Source organism: Carlito syrichta, unplaced genomic scaffold (assembly GCF_000164805.1).
Source record: "Carlito syrichta isolate Samal-C Ts95f unplaced genomic scaffold, Tarsius_syrichta-2.0.1 Scaffold304224, whole genome shotgun sequence".
Lineage (NCBI taxonomy): Eukaryota > Metazoa > Chordata > Mammalia > Primates > Tarsiidae > Carlito > Carlito syrichta.
This window is the reverse complement of record NW_007248320.1, coordinates 118,712-136,720: the sequence shown is the minus strand read 5'-3', so window position 1 is coordinate 136,720 and position 18,009 is coordinate 118,712. Positions and strand designations below refer to the sequence as shown.

The following is an 18,009-nucleotide window of genomic DNA, read 5'->3' as shown; positions in this document are numbered from 1 at the left end:
CTTGCTGAATGTTTGCAAATTTTCATTCTGACCCTTACAGATTTGGTCCATCATCTGACCTGAAGATCACAACTCTAACTTCAAGTTATTGATTAAGAGCAATAAGGAGAACTAAGGTCCAGCCTCTAGAAAGCTCTGTCCTACTTTTCTAGTCACAACCTGGTAAAATACTAGATAAGCCCCATATCACCTTATTAACATTAATTATTCTGAATAAAACTATGGAAACTATTGGATAAATCATGCATAACTAGGAATTATAGGCTGATTTTTAAAAATAACAATCATTAAATATCCATTATAAATATTAACTTTATTTTAAAAGAATTGGAAGATGTTACATATATTACATACTACATATAATGGCACATGTCAGCCTTTTAAGCTTAAAAATAATCTTTCCCCAAACTGGGATTGATTTTTGCCCCAAGTATAAAATGACCCTTGGCCTATAGCACCAACCCAGGCCCGAGGAAAAGCCAATTTTGAACCTGTCTGTCCTCTGGCACTGGGCTTCCTGATATGACGCTGAGGGTCCTTTCCCTCTGGTTTTACTCCCTGGCAGTATTGAGGCCTGGCACAGGGACCCATCTTGCTGTACACTGCAGGCCTGGGAAATCAGGGACTCTAGAGGGGGTAGGGTCTAACAATTTTACAATGGGGAAAAAAAAGTAAATACACATGTTCCTTATTTTGTTTTGATCCATGCAACTATAACAAAACTCTGTAAGACAGAAAGAGGTTAAAATTATTGAAGCGCAACAATTTCTCTGCTGGTTTTTCTCTTTGGAAATTGAAGTCTCTTGATAGAAAGAGCCTTAAAAGTCATCTGGTTCAATACTGGTAACCTGTTCCACTGCTGTCTCCCTTTCCCAGACTTAGGTATAATTCATTCAGAGTTTTAAATGCCATCCATATGCCACTTTTAAAGACAAACACATGCATTTAATAATACTTTCATTTTCTTTTTCTTAATTCATAAGGGCAATTCTGGTCAAATATTCTGTCTCATGACTCTCCTCTGCTTCAGAGTATGTTTAAGTTACACATTAAAAATCCAAAAAATACAACTATGGCATTTTCATAAGCAATATCCAACCAATCAGTAAAACACAGTACACAGTGTAAAAGTTGTAATTTATTCCCCTCCCAAGTATCCAGAATATATATCCCATTAGTTTTAGAAATGTGAGACTGAAAATACCAACAGAATTGATCATACGATAAGAAAAGAAAGAAAAGCACTTACTACACAGGAAACACCCCTAAGTCCTCCCTACCCTAGTAGTGCAAGTGGATGGTAAGTTTCTGGCAATGTCACCTTTCACTTGATTTATAAAATTTTACAGGACAGATTTAAAGCATAGCTAGGCCTCTGATTTTTATTTTTTTAACCCTAGCAGATTTTTTTTTTTTAAACTGGCTGTATTAAATGACAATGCATTTTGAGTCAGGGGGAGAAAAAAATTAAAAACCCAAAACTTCTTTCAGTTTATTCAAAATAAAAATACACATAGCATTATGAAAATATAGGTTTACTATTTCCACCACATAAGTTGATGCTGCTGTTGAAAGGCTTGCAAATTGTTTTTCAAGTTTTTAAAGCTCATCTCGATCCCTCAATAAAGTATACCTATATTCACTGGGTGCTAATTTCTGGAAGGAGCTCTCAGGTGGACTGCTTGCTACATCTTGGGCTTGCTACAAAAGAAAGAATAAAACATTTTTATACCAATATATTTTATAGCACAAAAATATTTTAAATGACTGTTAGATGAATGATATTTCCCCATAATTATTTGCTTATTAATCAGTAAGAGATAGCAACTACATGCCTAAGACAAGAGTTAAATGTGAAATCTTGCTTTCCTCATTTCAAATGCCCTTACTCAGCTTCTCCAGAGCCAGGCTGCCACAGGGTCAACATCTATGTTCTTGCTTACATTTGCTGAGGTATGGTGGAAAGAACCAAAACACCTGACACCTGGGTGCTTTTCTAGACTAGTCTATAGAGGCAGCATAGTCTTGACTACTTTGGCCCAACACTTCCCTCTTACACATGACTGCTGAGAGAATTAAAGGCACCTACTCTGACGATATAGCTCTTATCAGTTATCTGGATGCTAGAAATTATTAAAACTTAGTTGAAATAAGGAGGAAAACAAACACTTCAGTACTGAAAGAAATTCACTTCTATATTTTACTTGTATACCAATAGTAGACAAAAATACAAAGTGAAACAATGAGTGACTTCCAAAAACTATAAAGAAAAGGTAATGTGATCTACTCTTTATTTCCACACCATGAGCTCCTCAAGAGTAGGCCTGACTGTCATCACTTCAATATCCCTGTGTTAACATAGGCACATAGTACATATATTACATACTATCTATAATGACACATTATTACAGGAAGTAATGTGTCTACAAACTTACTACTTGATTTTGTCATGTTCCTCTTCTCCAGTACCTTTTTTTCCTGACATATATGTTTAGATGAAGTTGAAACTATATTACTATACAAAAACATTTATTTGGTGCCCACTGTGTATTAGTACACAAAGGGAATAAATAAAATGCAAGTTCATTGTCTAATGAAGAAAACTGAAACAAATAATAAAATAAAATAATAGTAAACTATATTTTTTCCCTACTTTGATAAAATACTAAGCAGACTTTTTTCTGAGGAAAACAGTCACCTTTGGGTTATAGCCAACAACAAGTTTACATCCTTCTATAGATGCTTAATTATTAAAGAAAAGTCTGACATCTTTTTCAAGGAAAAAGCAGGTCACTGGATTCCTAAAGGGGAACACTTGACTTTAAACCTAATCTAACTCTTATATTTAAGGTAAAGAAAAATTCACTCAGTTATTTTCCTTTTATAAATGGAGATTCTTTGAGCAAAATAGTGGATTTGAATTCTGAACATATGAAATAAAGGGTCTGGATACATATCATCTTCCGTCTTAGTATCATAGTAATAGACATGATAGAAATCATAATGCATCAAAATGCAAATTTAGGGCTGTTTAGTAAAGTAGGAATGCAAAAATTACTTGTAACAGAAATTACAAGGCAGAAACAGTAAAATTCTCAGCTGAACAAATATTTATATAGACTACATATAAAATTTTGAGTTATCAAGCATTCTAAATCACAAAGGAGGAAGCTGTATTAAACCATAAGTTTTGAGCATTATGAATACTATATTCATGAAGGCCCTCAGAATGGATTAGCAAAAACACTAAATAAATCATTACTTCTTTATAGCATGGTCAATCTTTCAACCACAGAGGAAGGCTTGGACAATTATTAGAATCTGCTGATTTCTTCACTGATATGTCTACTTCCGGTTTCCATCTCCTATTTCTATTTGAAGCCGACTATATTTAACCCTTTTATCACCATATTCCACAGAGGTCATACTTAGACCGTCTTAGTTTATATAATCAAGAAACTAAGCCGGGCTCAGTGGCTCAGCCTGTAATCCCCTGCCTTTGGGAGGCTGAGGTGAATGGATTGCCTGAGCCCGCGGGTTCGAGACCCAACTGGGCAGCAAGAACTCATCTCTACAATAAATCAAAAAATCAGCCGGGCGTGGTAGCCCATGCCTGTAATTCCGGTTACTTGGAAGGCTGAGGCGGAAGGCTGAGGCGGAAGGATCGCCGGAGCCCAGCAGATCGAGGCTGTGGTGGCCGGGAGCGGCCACTGCACTCCAGTCTGGGTGACAGAGTGAGATTCCAACTCAAAAAAAAAAAAAAGAAACTATGTTATAATCTTTCACTCTTCTGAAGGCCTAAAATTTTTAAAATTAAAAAGCAGTATAATTTGTGTTTTCTGGAGTTTACTCAGAATATCTTTAAAACAAACAAGAGTCCTACCTCTCCTGGGGCTATATCGGTGGGGTCAGGTCCATGATGGAATTCTCTGTGCAGTTTTCCAGAATGTAAGTCAAATACAAATTGCTTGAGTTTTCCAGGAATTCTATATAAAATATGTAAAATAAAATTTAACTTACAGTGTTAAAAATAGACTTATCTTTATTCTACCAACCTTATAATATTTAAAAAAATTTTTTTTAAACCTACAATCCCACCATCCTACCACAACTATTGCAGACCAGGCATATGTCAAAAATATTTTTACACAGTTGTAATCATGGTATCTAGATACTTAATTTTCTGTACTAATTCTTATACTTGTTTCAGAGAAAATTGTCTGTGCTCATTTTTAAAAGACACTTTATAGTCCATCAATATGCTGTACCCAAATGCACTTAACCATTCCTTATCGCTGGACATTTATATAGTTTCCTATATATATATATACAGCCCAGGGAAAAAAACAGTGTTGGGATTAGTGACTTAAAACTATCCAGCTCTGTAACCAAAGCACTACTAAGAACTACCCATAACAAGAATATTGACACTGTTCCATATCTACCAGCATTTAAACCTAGTCAGTCTTAACCAGGACCTTGTGAGTCCTCTTGAGATGCAGGTCTCTGAGGGCATTTACTGCCAGTAAGAACCAGTTTCATCATATGAATCTGAACCAGGGTGTAGCTTTTTCATGCTTTTTCCTACACAACAGGGGAAATATCTTCACAACTTCCTCAACTATATGTGCAGCTTCATTGAGTAACAAAGCACTTTTCAAGATCATTGAACCACACTTTATGAGTACTTCCCCAGGATTTTTGGTTGTTTTGTTTTGGAGTTCTTCATATACTCCTACAGCATTCTCTTTAACTGCGAAAAAGCTTACTCTGGTGGCTTCAAAACATTTTGAGGAAAATAATCTATAAACCAACACAACTCTACCTTTCTATGGACATTATTCTATTAATTACCAATCATATATGAGCAAATTTGCAGTCCACAAACATTCACTGTAGTAGAACAGACCATACTGAGCTAGAAAGATTCATACATACATCAGGATTTTTTACTTTGTAATTACTTCCTTGAATTGTATCCAATAAAGTAGGATTACTGGGTTGAGTAAGAACTATTGACAAAGTGTAGGGAAATTATGCCCATAAAACATCAATTTTTGCTATTTATCTACTTTGTTATTTTGTTAATTTGATAATTAAAATATACCTATATTTTAATTTACATTTTTCAGAAATTAAGCATTTTTTTCTATTACTTGTTTCAATTTATATTTCTGCTCATGTAAGTTGTCTTCTCATTGAAATCTTCATTCTTTACAAATTCATTATAAACACTTATGTTTTTCATATCTGTTACAAAAATTTAAATGCGGGTCCACACACACTTTAATTCCTTGGGTAGAAGTGATTGACTTTTTAAATCATTATTTCTTGGTAGCAAAGAATAGCTGGCTTGTGTTAATATTACCAGTTTCTTTCTTTTTTTCCTCTCCTGAGGTCCCGGAAGTGCTGTTTCTTCCCTTCAATAACTCCCACTGAGATGTACTAGCCGATAACTTCATTGTACACCCATTTTGGCTCCCCACTAGCTCCAATGCAACAGAGACCAGCAGGTGCCAAATGCACAGTTTACAAATACAAATGACTGTCAGGTAGCTGTATTGACAGAATGCCTCTGAAAGGTTCTCTGGTGCTGAAGTAATTGCACATGCTCCAGAGATAAACACTGAGAAGAGATCAATTTAAATTTAATCTGACATCATCTACTGTCACCTACAGCAGAGTACTAAAATACATATATCCATTCAATCCATAGAATCGCAAATGGTCTATGATGTTTATGATAAAGCCCCTGCTAGTTTGTTTCATAAGGTCCAAAGATTATCACAACTAATACAGTATAAATTGCTTTGGCTAGTCAAGAAATAATTAGTGAATGATTAAATCTTGAATGTGACAAATTCATAGAGAACACTCAAAACACATTTTTCCCTAACTTGATTTTTCCCCTTGCCAACAGATGAGATAAAGAATTGTGAGCAAAAGGCAAAGACAAGGGAGACAGGATAAATCTGAATTGATGTGATAGAAAAAAAGATTACAAAAGAGCTCTTATCTAGTTTGTGGCCAGAAACTATCTATCATTATTGAGAAGAAACAGTCAGTGAATCAACAATAGATTGTCAAGGAAATAGACATGGTAATCTCCTAAATAGAAAAATAAATGGATCCTTGCCATAATAAATAAAATTTATATATTTCAAACCTTAGGGTAAAATTTTTCTAATCAGAACAGCTAAGTGTTTCTCTCCCAGCCTTCAAACACTTACTTTTTTGTTTGTTTGTTTATAATTCTTTATTTTTAGGTGAGGCAAAATTTAGACAGTGAAATGTACAAATGTTAAGTGTATGAACAAGCTTTGACAAATGTATATAAGAAGTATTTTTATTATTTCTTAAAAAAAATTTTTTTTTTTTGAGTTGGAGTCTCACTCTGTCGCCCAGACTGGAGTGCAGTGGCCGCTCCCGACCACCGCAGCCTTGACCTGCTGGGCTCCGGCAATCCTTCCGCCTCCGCCTTCCAAGTAGCTGGAACTACAGGCACGCGCTACCACGCCCGGCTAATTTTTTTTATTTATTGTAGGGGTGAGGTCTCCCCAGGTTGCCCAGGCGGGTCTCAAACCTGTGGGCTCAGGCAATCCACTCACCTCAGCCTCCCAAAGACGTGGGATTATAGGCTGAGCCTAAAATTTATATACAGTAGCATTCACTTTTTTTTTCCAACCCCCCCTCGCATTCACTTTTATTAAAGTTCTGTGAGTTTTAACATATGAATAGTATCTTGTTAACACCTCCAAAAACTGGGTACAGAATAATTCCAACACCCTTTTTAACTCAGACCCTCCCCTTTCCCATAACTGCTAGCAACCACTGACCGTCCCATAATGTTATATACTGCAATCATACAACATGTAATCACAAGAATGGCTTTTTTGCACTTAGCACACTACATTTGAGAATCATCTTTTCTTATTGTTTATTTTTTTTGAGTTGAGATCTCACTCTCTCTCCCAGGCTGAGGTGCAATGGCATAATCATGGCTCACTATAGCCTCAAACTCCTGAGCTCAAGCAGTCCTCCCGCCTCAGCCTCCTAAGTAGCTGGGACTACAGGTGCATGCCATCATGCCTGGCTAATCTTTTTACTTTTATAGAAATGAGGTCTCACTATGTTGCCCAGGCTGGTGTTAAACCCCTGGACTCAAGCAATCCTTCCACCTCGGCCTCCCAAAGTGAGGGGATTACTAGCGTAAGCCACCACACCTGGCCAAACATTTTTTGTATGTATAAAAAAGTTTGCTTCTTTATCTACTGCTGAATAGTATCCCACTGTGTGGATATACAATCAGTTTATCCATTCACCCACTCATTCTGGGTTCTCTCCAGATTTTGGTTATCCTGAACTCTATTACTACATTTGTACACAAGTTTTGGTGTGAACTTTATTTCTCTAGAACAAATATTGAGTCATATGATAGGTGTATGTTTAACTTACAAAGAAATTGCCAAACTGTCTTCTAAGTGGCTGTATCATGTTGCAATCCCAACAGTAATATATGAGAGTTCCAGTTGTTGCACATCCTCATGAACACCTGGTATGTATTTTAATGTACGCATTCTAAAAGATATATAGTGGCCACCCATTGTGATTTTAATTGGCATTTCTCTGACAACATAATGATGTTGAACACCTTTCTCATGTGCTTCTTTGACATCCATATATCTTCTTTACATTCTAACAGTATCTTTCAATGAGCAAAAGTTTTGTAATTTGATGAAGAACAATTTAACTTTGTGTGTGGATAGTGCTTTTGATACTCTAAGAACATTTTATCTAACCCCAGGCCATGAAGAGTTTATCCCATATTTACTTTCAAGAGTTTTCTAGTTTTGCCTTTTATAATTAGGTCTACGATTGATTCTAAGTTAATTTTTCATATGAGAAAATCATTTTTTGGTATGATGACATTCAGTTGGCACAGCACCATTTGTTGGCAAGACAATCCCTTCCCCATTGAACAACCTTTGCACTGCTAAAAGATCAGTTATCATATTTGTCTATTTCTAGACTCTTCTGTTCCATAGCTCTATGTACCTATTATTCCACCAATATTACACTGTCTTAATTACATTTATATTATGACTTAAAATTAGGTAGTGTGAGACCTCCAATTTGCTTTCTTTTTTAAAAAAATATACTTCATTTTTTATTTTTTAAAATTGGAGTCTCACTCTGTCACCCAGGCTGGAATGCAGTGGCACACTCACGACCACCACAGCCTCAACCTGCTGGGCTCAGGTGATCCTTCTACCTCAGCCTTCCAAGTAGCTGGAACTACAGGTGTGCGCTACCACGCCCGGCTAATTTTTTGATTTATTGTAGAGATGAGGCCTCGCCAAGTTGCTTAGGCTGGTCTCGAACCTGTGGGCTCAGGCAATCCTCTCACCTCGGCCTCCCAAAGTGCTGGGATTATAGGCATGAGCCACTGTGCCTGGCCTTACTTTTATTTTAATAGCTTTAATAGGAGTTTGGTTACATGGCTGCTTTGTATGGTAGTAAAGAAGTCTGGACTTTAAGTGTAGCTGCCACCCCCATTAGTACACACTGTATGGAACAGGTAATTTTTCAACCCTCCCTTCTTTCCCATCCGCCCCCTTCAGAGTCTCCACTGTCCTTTTTGCATTCTGCATGCCTTTGCAGACCGTTAGCCTAGCTCCCACTTACAGGCAAGGACATGCAAAATGGCCTCCAATTACATCCAAGTTGCTGCAAAAGACATTATTTTGTTCTTTCTAATGGCTGAGTCACTTTGCTTCTTTTTCAAAACCATTTTGGCCATTCTAGTTTTCCCTTCCATAAAAATTTTAGAATCGGTTTATCTATAGCTACATTGAATCTGACTGAGATTTTGACTGGAATTACATTAAGTCTATAGGTCAATCTGGGAACAATAAACATCCTGACTATACTGAGTCTTTGAATCCTCGAACACAGTATGCTTCCTCATTTATTTTGGCTGTCTTTGATTTCTTTCATCCATATTTCGTAACTTTTAGCACACAAATCCTGCACATATTTTGTTACATTTATACCTAAGTAGTTTTGGGTTTTTTTGGGGGGGGGAGCTATTTCAAATAAAACTTTTAAAAATCGTTGGTTTTCGATTGTTCATTTTAGTGTACAGAAATACAAGTGATTAAAAAAAAACAAAGTTGACCTTGTATCCTGCTCAAGTCACATATTAGTTCTAGGAGCTTTTTAATAGATATGTTGTCAATGTCTACATAGGCAACTATGTCATCTACTACAAAGTTAGTTTTATTCCTTTCTAGTCTGAATGCCTTTTGTTTATTTTCTTGTCTAACTGTACTTGCTAGGACTTCCAGTATAAAACTGAATAGAAGTGATAAGAGTGGACATCTTTGCCTGGTTCTCAATCAAAAGAGAAAAGCATTCAGTCTTTCACCATTAAATATGGTATTAGCTGTGGGGTCTTTTCAAGATGCCCCTTATAAGAATGAGAAAGTTTCCCTTTTACAAAATCTCTCCAATGAGTGCACTTCCTCTCCCCACCCCCACCTCCAGAAGTCACCCTTCTACTCTCCACTTTTATAAGTTCAACCTTTTTATACTTCACATATACCAGTGAAATCATGCAATATTTGTCTTTCTATGCCTCGCTGACTCCACTTAATATACTGTCCTACAGTTTAATTCATGTTGTCTGAAATGACAGGATTTAATTCTTAAGACAGAATTGTATTCCACTGTGCATAAATACCATGTTTTCTATAGACAGACATGTCGGTTGATTCCCTATCTTGGCTATTATGAACAATGTTGCAGGGAACATGGCATACAAATATATCTTTGACATACTGGTTTCATATTTTTTGGATATACACCCAATAGTGAGATTGCTAGATCATAGGGTAGTTCTATCTTTAATTTTTGAGGAACCTCTATACTGGTTTCCATAATGACAGTACTAATTTAACATTTCTACCAGTAGTATATAAGTTTCTCTTTTCTACCCAATCTTTACTAGCATTTGTTATCTTTTAATTTTTTGATAACTATTTCTAGGGTTTTGATATGGTTTATTTGTTCCCACCAAATCTCATGTGGAGATTTGATCCACAATGTGTCAGGATTGGGAGGTGGGCCTAAAAGGAGGTGTTTGGATCATGGGAACAGCTCTCTCATGAATAGCTTGGTGCTATTCTCATAGTAGCAAGTTCTCACTCTGGTGAGATGGAATTAACTCTCTCAGGATTGGATCATTTCCTGCAAGAGTGAGTTGTTAAAAAGCCAGGATGTCCCACTTCCCCTTTGACTTTCTCTGCCATGTTTTGACACAGCACAAAAGCTCCCACCAAAAGTCAAGCAGATGCTGGCACCATGCTTCATTTACAGTCTGCAGAACTGTGAGCTAAAGAAACCTCTTTTCTTTATCAATTACTCAGCTTCAGGTATGCCTTCATAGCAATACAAAACAGACTAAGACAACCATTCTAACAGGTATGAGGTGATATCTCATTTAGTTTTAATTTGTATTTCTCTGATGATTACTGATATTGAGCATATTTTCATATATCTGTTGTCCACTTGTATGTCTTCTTTTGAGAAATATTTATTCAGATCCTTTACCCATTTTTAAATTAGGTTTTTTCTTAATATTGATATATTTATATTCCTTATATATAGTGACTATTAACCCCTTGTCAGATGTATGGATTGCAAATACCTTTTCCCATTCTGTAGGTTATTTCTTTGCTCTGTAGATTGTTTCCTTTGCTATGCAGAAGGTTTTTCGTTTGATGTCATCCTGTTTGTTTGTTTGCTGGTTGCCAGGGCTTTGGGCTTTGTATTCAAAAAATCATTACCCAGGCCAATGTCATGGAGTGTCCCCATTTTCTTCTAGTGCTTTCACAATTTCAGGCCTTAAGGCAAGTCCTGAATACATTTTGAGTTGATGTTTGTATCTGGTGTGAGAAGAGAGTCTAATTTCATGCTTTTGCATGTGGATACCCAGTTTCCCCCCATTTTTCCAAACACCATTTATTGAAGATATTCTTTTTCCTCACTGTATGTTCCTTACATATTTGTCAAAAATAAACTGACCAAATATGTGTAGATTTCTATCTAGGCTCTCTAGTTTGCTACTATGTGTTGAGGATTTTTGCATCTATGTTCACCAAGGATATTACCCTATAATTTTCTTTTCTTTTGGTATCCTAGTCTGGCTTTGGTATCAGGGTAATGCTGCCCTCACAAAATGCGTTTAAAAGTGTTCTACCTTTTTCAATTATTGGTGGAGGTTGAGAAGGACTGGTATTAGTTATTCTTTAAATGTTTGGTAGAATTGAGCAGTGAAGTCATCAGGTCCTGGGCTTTTTGATGGGAGCACCTTTTTGATACTGACTCAGTCTCCTTACTTGTTATTCAGATTTTCTATTTCTTCAGAGTCAGGCTTGGTATGTTTTATGTGTCTAAGTATTTGTCCATTTTGTCATAACAATTGTGTTATCAATTTGGTTACACATAAGTGTTCATATTATTTGTCTCTTATTCTTTACATTTCTGTGTATTCTCTGTATTTGTTATAATATCTTCTCTTCTATTTCTGATTTTATGTATTTGAATCTTCTCTTTTCTTACTCTAGCTTAAGATTTTTCAATTTTGTTTATTTTCAAAAAAAACAACTCTTGGTTCCGTTAATCTTTTGTGTTGTTTTCTAGTCTCTATTTCATTTATTTCTGCTCTGATCTTTATTATTTCCTCCCTTCTACTAAATTTTGGCTTAGTTTATTCTTCTTTTGATACATCCCATAAACTCTGTAAGCATTTTTCATTTTTTAAAATTCTTTTTTCTCCTCTGTATGTTTTCAAATAACCCATATTCGGGTTTACAGATTTTTTGCTTGTTCAGTTCTGCTGGTGATGTATTCTATTGCATTTTTCATTTCATTCATTATGTTTTTCAGCTCCAGAATTTGTTTGATTTTTTAAAAAAATATATAATTGCAATCTCTCTGTTAAATTCCTTATTTTGGTCACTTAATGTTTTCCTGACTTCATTGACTTGTTTTTCTGTACTTTCTTGAAGTTCACTAATCTTCCTCAAAACAATTATTTTGAACCCTTTCTCAGGCAATTCTTATATGTCCATGTGGTAGGGGGAAGGTCAGCTTCTGGAAGACTGTTATCTTTTTTTGGTGGTGTTGTATCTCCTTGATTTTTCATGTTTCTTGTTGCTGTACACAGACATCTCTACATTTGAAGATGTGGGATCTTATTTCAGTCTTTGCTGACTGGCTTTGTCTGGGAAAGTCCTTCGCCAGTCAGTGCATCCAGGGATTCTAGTCTGGCCATCCGGCATGTCCATAGGTGGGCTTGCTGTTGGAAGTCCTCACTTAGGCTGGCCTGGCACCTGGGTCCACGGGGTTGGGCCTGTTAACTGGTTCTGTGGGCATGGGCCCGGGTCTGAGCGGGTGGACCTGGGGCCTGTATCCATGGGGGCCAGCCTGAGGCATAGATCCACAGGGGCTGGCCTGGAGCCTGAGTCTATGGGGGTGGGTCTGGGTCCTGTGTCCACAGGAGCTGGCCTGGAGCCTAGCTCTGCAGGGATGGTCCTAGGATCTCTGTCCATGGGGGCTGGCCCTATTGAGGGTCTATTGAGGTAGGCTTGGATACTGAGGCTGCTGGAATAGGCCTGGACCTTGGGTTTTCTGGAGCCTGGAGCTGACCTAAGTGCTGGGGCAGTTGTGGAATCTGAGCCTGTGGGAGCTGGTCTAGTGCCTGAAGCCACTGAGGCTGGCCTGGAACATGGAGCTGTGGGGACCAGCCTAGAATCTGAGTCCACTAGTAATGGCCTGAAAGCTGAGTATGGAGGTGCTGACCTGGAGGTCTGCAAGGGCTGGCATGGATCCTAGGACCTCCCTGAAACTTAGCACACAGAAGTGGTCTTGGAGTCTGGATCTATGGGGGCTGGTTCATCATTGGGTGTAAGCCTAGACCCTGGGTCTGTGGGTGCTAGCCTGATGATTAGCAATGTGGGTACTTACAGAATAGATCCAGAGACCAAATCCACTGAGCTGGTCTGGAGCTTGGGACTTTGGGATCTACCCTAGAGCATCGAGATCTAATCCAGTACTATGTTGGGCCTAGAGGCTCAGCCTGGAGTCTGAGGCAGTGAGAGACTTCCTAGTACTAGGTTTTACTGGGGAAAGTCAAGTATCAGGGTCTGAGGAAAAGGCCAGTGCTCACCTCCTTCTCCTCTCCACACACAAAGAGTATCTCTCTCCATATTATACTGCCTGGGGTTGGGGAGGGGTGGTGTGAGTAATGTAAAACTGCCCTTTCTAGCCTCTTCAATACATCTTTTCTTATTTCTATGCTATATCCAGTGTTGTATTCTCTGACCTGGCTTCCTTGTGAAGGTATTTTCATGCATAAATGTTCAAATTGATGTATCTATGTGGGGAGGAGCATGGAAAGTCCTATTCTTTCATCTTGCTGAGGTTCACTGAGATTAACCTCTCTAATCAACTCTTGCCTGGATTACTGAACAGTCTCCTAGATTTTATTTTGACCCTCTAGAATCTACTCTCAAAATGTAGACAGAGTAATCTTTAAAAAATAATCTGATTATGTCACTCTCCTGATTAAAACCTTTATTAGCTCTTCATGGTTTTCAGGATAAAGTCAGAATTTCTTCACATAGCATATAAAGACTCTCCTGAGCTAGTTCTCTTGACCTCATCCCTCAGCATCCCCGCTTTCACTCATATTCCCCAACAGCCCTTAAGCTTGTTGTTACCAATATCCCTTTTCTTTAAGCCCTGTCTCCTCCTCACATCCAGGGTAAACTTCTGCAATATTTTAGGACTTACCATAGGCATCAATATCTCCAGAAACTCTGGATCAGGTATTCCTCTGTCGATCTCTGTCAGAGCACTTATCCCATCATAAAACATAATTGTCTGTTAACCTGCTTGTCTCTTTCTTCTACTTGTTTATGAGTTCTTTGAGGGTAGAAGCCAGGCTTAGTAAATTTGAAACCCTTGGTTCCTAGCATAATGACTGTCATATAGAAAACCTATATAGATATTTAATAAATTAGTAGGTTAAATTGTATCCTTTTGAGCATAGGTAAAGTAAGGACTACTAAGATTTGTTACTGTGTTATGGTTTATAACATAATTATTATCTCATTCATTTTTATAACAATCCCATTGGGTAGATGGTACCATCAACCACTTTTTATATATAAAGAAACAAGAACAGAGAAGTGAACTACCCAGAGAAGGACTCAAATCTAGGCCTCCTATGTAGCTTTAGGACTGATAATTTTCTTGTTATTATTTTTCTTTATTCATTTGCAATTTTTGCTAGTAAAGGAAGGACTGAGAATCTAACACAACAACCACATCTCTACTGAAGTATTTAGAAATGAGTTCATTCTGCAACAGGACTTCAACTCATCCTCTGTGCAATTTAATCTTTTGAGATAAAAAGAGCATTTGTTTATTTATTTGTTTATTTATTCATTTTTTGAGTTGGAGTCTCACTCTGTCGCCAAGACCACCCCAGCATCGACCTGCTGGACTCCGGCGATCCTTCTGTCTCAGCCTTCCAAGTAGCCAGAACTACAGACATGTGCTACCATGCTCAGCTAATTTTTGGTTTATTGTAGAGACGAGGTCTCACCAAGTTGCCTGGCTAGTCTTGAACCTGCGGGCTCAGACAATACACTTGTCTTGGCCTCCCAAAGTGCTGGGATACAGGCTGAATTACCAAGCCCAGCCAAAAAGAGCATTTAAATGAATTTTTAACTTAAAATATATAATCTAAATTAACATGTTTACATTTTTCATATATTAAGAAACATCTCCATTTTTAACCACTGTATTTAACATCTCAGAAAACTTTTTTTTTTTTTTTCTGAGTCGGAGTCTCACTCTGTTGTCCAGGCTATAGCACAGCGGTATGATCATGGCTACTGCAGCCTCGACCTGCTGGGCTCAGGTGATCTTTCCACCTCACCTTTCTAAATAGCTGGAACTACAGGTGCATGCCACCATGTCTTGCTAATTTTTTAAATTACTGTAGAGACAAGGTCTCACCAAATTATCCAGGCTGGTCTCAAACCCCTGGGCTCTGACAATCCTCTCACCTCCGCCTCCGCTAAGTGCTAGGATCACAGACCTGAGCCACCACACTTGGCCCTAATATCCCAAAAAGCTTGTAAAAGTTCAATACATGTAGAAGTTCCAATGTTTATATATTTTTTTTGTTTTCGTTTTAGAGTTAGAGTCTCACTCTATTGCCCAGGCTGGAGAGCAGTAGCACTATCACAGTTCACCACAGCCTCAACCTTCTGGGTTCAGACGATCCTTGCACTTCAGTCTCTTGAGCAGCTAGAACTATAGGAAATGCCCACCTCATTTTTAAATTTTTTTGTAGAGATGGAATCTTGTTATGTTGCATAGCCTGGAATCAAACTCCTGAACTCAAGCAATCCTCTCAGCTTGGCCTCCCAAGGTGCTAAGATAACAGGCTACATGCCTGGCTATATATTTATTAATACTATAAATTTCTGAGAATAGAGTAAAAAAGCTTACTTATTCTAGGAAAGGTGCATAGCTTTACTTCATTAGAAATTCTTAGTAATAGCAAAATTCAAAAATACACTAATATAAATACTCTAATAGCAATATTATCAATTTCCCTTAACTCAACCTGAGATTATTTCTCCCTCGATGTGTTGGCAAAGACCAAACTCGATGAAGAGCTAATTTCTCATAAGACAGAAATTTCTTTGAGAGATTAATTCCTAAACTTTAATTACCAATCAGCCAGGCATTCATCCTCAGTCTCAATCACCTAATGTTGCTATTTCTACAGAGATGTATCATAATTCTCATAGTCAAGTATACCATACTCTATAGAGAAAAAAGAAGGTGTCATTATTTCAACCTCCTCCATCCAGTTATCAAACTATTATTTTCTAACAAAGAATTATTTAACATATTCAAACAACTATTTAATGTTCAATGAGACATATGTCAGTAATTTTAAAATACCATAATGCATACTTACAATACATCCTTGAAGTCTCCAAACACATACATATGCCTAAAGCTGTCAATAGCGATTACAGGGCAATCTGCTGGAGTTTTCTGTATGTGCAAAAGAGGATGTCTAAATTTGTCACAATCAGCATGTAAAAAGTTTATTGTACCTTTAAAGGAAATAGAATTTGGAGAGGTAGATTAGAATTTTCTTGATTATATTCTTAAAAGATTATAAGTTCACCAAAGGCAACATACTAAAAAAACACCCCAACAACTCTTAATATTTAGTTTAGAAAAACTATAACCTTAATACTGTAACGCTTAAAAGAGGTAGGCTTTTAGCTCTTAGGACAGAGAGTATATTTTCCTTAGAAATTACTAATATATTAACTCAACCCAAATTCAAATGCTATAATGAATTTTTCATTTTCCTTAAATAGGCAACCATCTGCTTTGCAGGTTACCAGGTTGTAGGCAGCAAGTTCCTGAAACTGGTACACGAGCCATACTCATGGGACCATCTTCACTCCAGACCATTCCAGCCCCTACTGGTTGATTATTTAATAGTATAAGTGACTAAAATGGGTAGTTTTACAGGAGGCCTTTAGTTTATTTTGTTTGACTTCCCTAATACAGAAGAAAAGCTAGTGATAACTCAAATTTCATTTAGATGCTTTGAAGGCATCTGCAGATAACTACACAACTTACTTTCACTTAGAAATCAATGTTAATCAGACTGTGTAAGCTCTCTCAGCAATACTTTCCAATAGAGAATGCCTGTTGAAAAGGGACTCAGACAAGCATCAGGTGCTGAGAGCACCCAAAACTAATGTTCACCCATGACCCTACTTCTCATGCTATTTGACTTTGCTCTCTAAAACAGACATGTTTTGTGCAGAAAACAAAAGGCAAAAAACCCACAATACTTCATGCTATTTCTCTACTATTGCTCCCTTATGCCTATGCAGAATATAAATATTAAAATAAGTTTTTTTAACCCAGGTTTGTTTATGTGGATATGACTGTAACAGGGGAGGGCAGAGGGAGAAAGAGGGGGAAAAAAGGATGAAAATAAACACCTTAATCTGTCTACCTTTTTCACTTATTAATTGCCGGGCTACTTCATTCTGGAATATTTCTAAACTTTCTGTATCTTCTTTCATGTGAAAGAGTATGAGAAAAGGCAGTCCTTCTTCTGTCAATTCCTGTAGAGAAGAGCATTCAGTGAGAATTTTCTGGCTTCTCCATTCAGTTCTAACTATTTCCTAGGCAGGAACAATTTTAACCCAGCCCATGTAAATGCAATAGTTGCAACATCTAGGAAAAAAGGCCTAAGTAAATTTTTGTTTGAACAGACATTAGCCTTCACAGACGAATTAATTCACTTCCTCCCTACCCCAAATATCCATGCTCTCAGAGGACCCACATGCCCTGCTTTGCTGCAGGAACTGATCTGCCTCAAAGGAACTGCTGGTCCGGTCTGTTAGCTTGTATTAGATTTGAGGCTTCAGGGGAGATAGCCAGTTGAAACCATAACATTTAGAGTTGACCAAAGAAGGAACTAGGCTAGTTATTTATCAAGGAGTTAATTTTATTTTATTTTCATTTTAGATGCAAGAGGTACATGTGCAGGGTTTTATATGGGTATGTTGGCTTGGGTTTCCACTGAGCCTGTCACCCAGGTAATAGTAAGTATGATACCCAAGTGGTAGTTTTTCAGCCCTAGCCCCACTCCCGCTCTTCCCTTTTTAGGGGTCCCTGTGTCTGTTGTTCCCATCCTTACGCCCATGTACACCCAGTGTTTAGCTACCACTTACAAGTGAGAACATATATGGTATTCAATTTTCTGTTTCTATGTTAATTTGCTTAGAATAATCACCTCCAGCTGCATCTATGTTGCTGCAAAGGACAAGATTTAATTATTTTTTATGGCTACATAGTATTCCATAATATATGTGCACATTTTCT

At 37.4% G+C, this 18,009-nt stretch overlaps 1 protein-coding gene across 2 annotated transcripts in view; it reads right to left on the bottom strand.

Annotated features, from left to right (window-relative positions):
• Nucleotides 1-294: 294 nt before the first annotated feature.
• The window catches only part of ERP44 (endoplasmic reticulum protein 44), a 113,182-nt gene continuing 95,467 nt past the window's right edge, over nucleotides 295-18,009 (bottom strand). For both annotated transcript variants that reach the window (XM_008059508.1, XM_021713108.1), the window contains exons 9-12: nucleotides 17,135-17,246; nucleotides 16,067-16,208; nucleotides 3,884-3,986; nucleotides 295-1,701 (exon numbers count right to left, since the gene is read on the bottom strand). In XM_008059508.1, coding sequence (XP_008057699.1) covers nucleotides 1,600-1,701; nucleotides 3,884-3,986; nucleotides 16,067-16,208; nucleotides 17,135-17,246 — 459 coding nt within the window. In that variant the 3' untranslated portion in view covers nucleotides 295-1,599. The remainder of the gene's footprint in view (nucleotides 1,702-3,883; nucleotides 3,987-16,066; nucleotides 16,209-17,134; nucleotides 17,247-18,009) is intronic.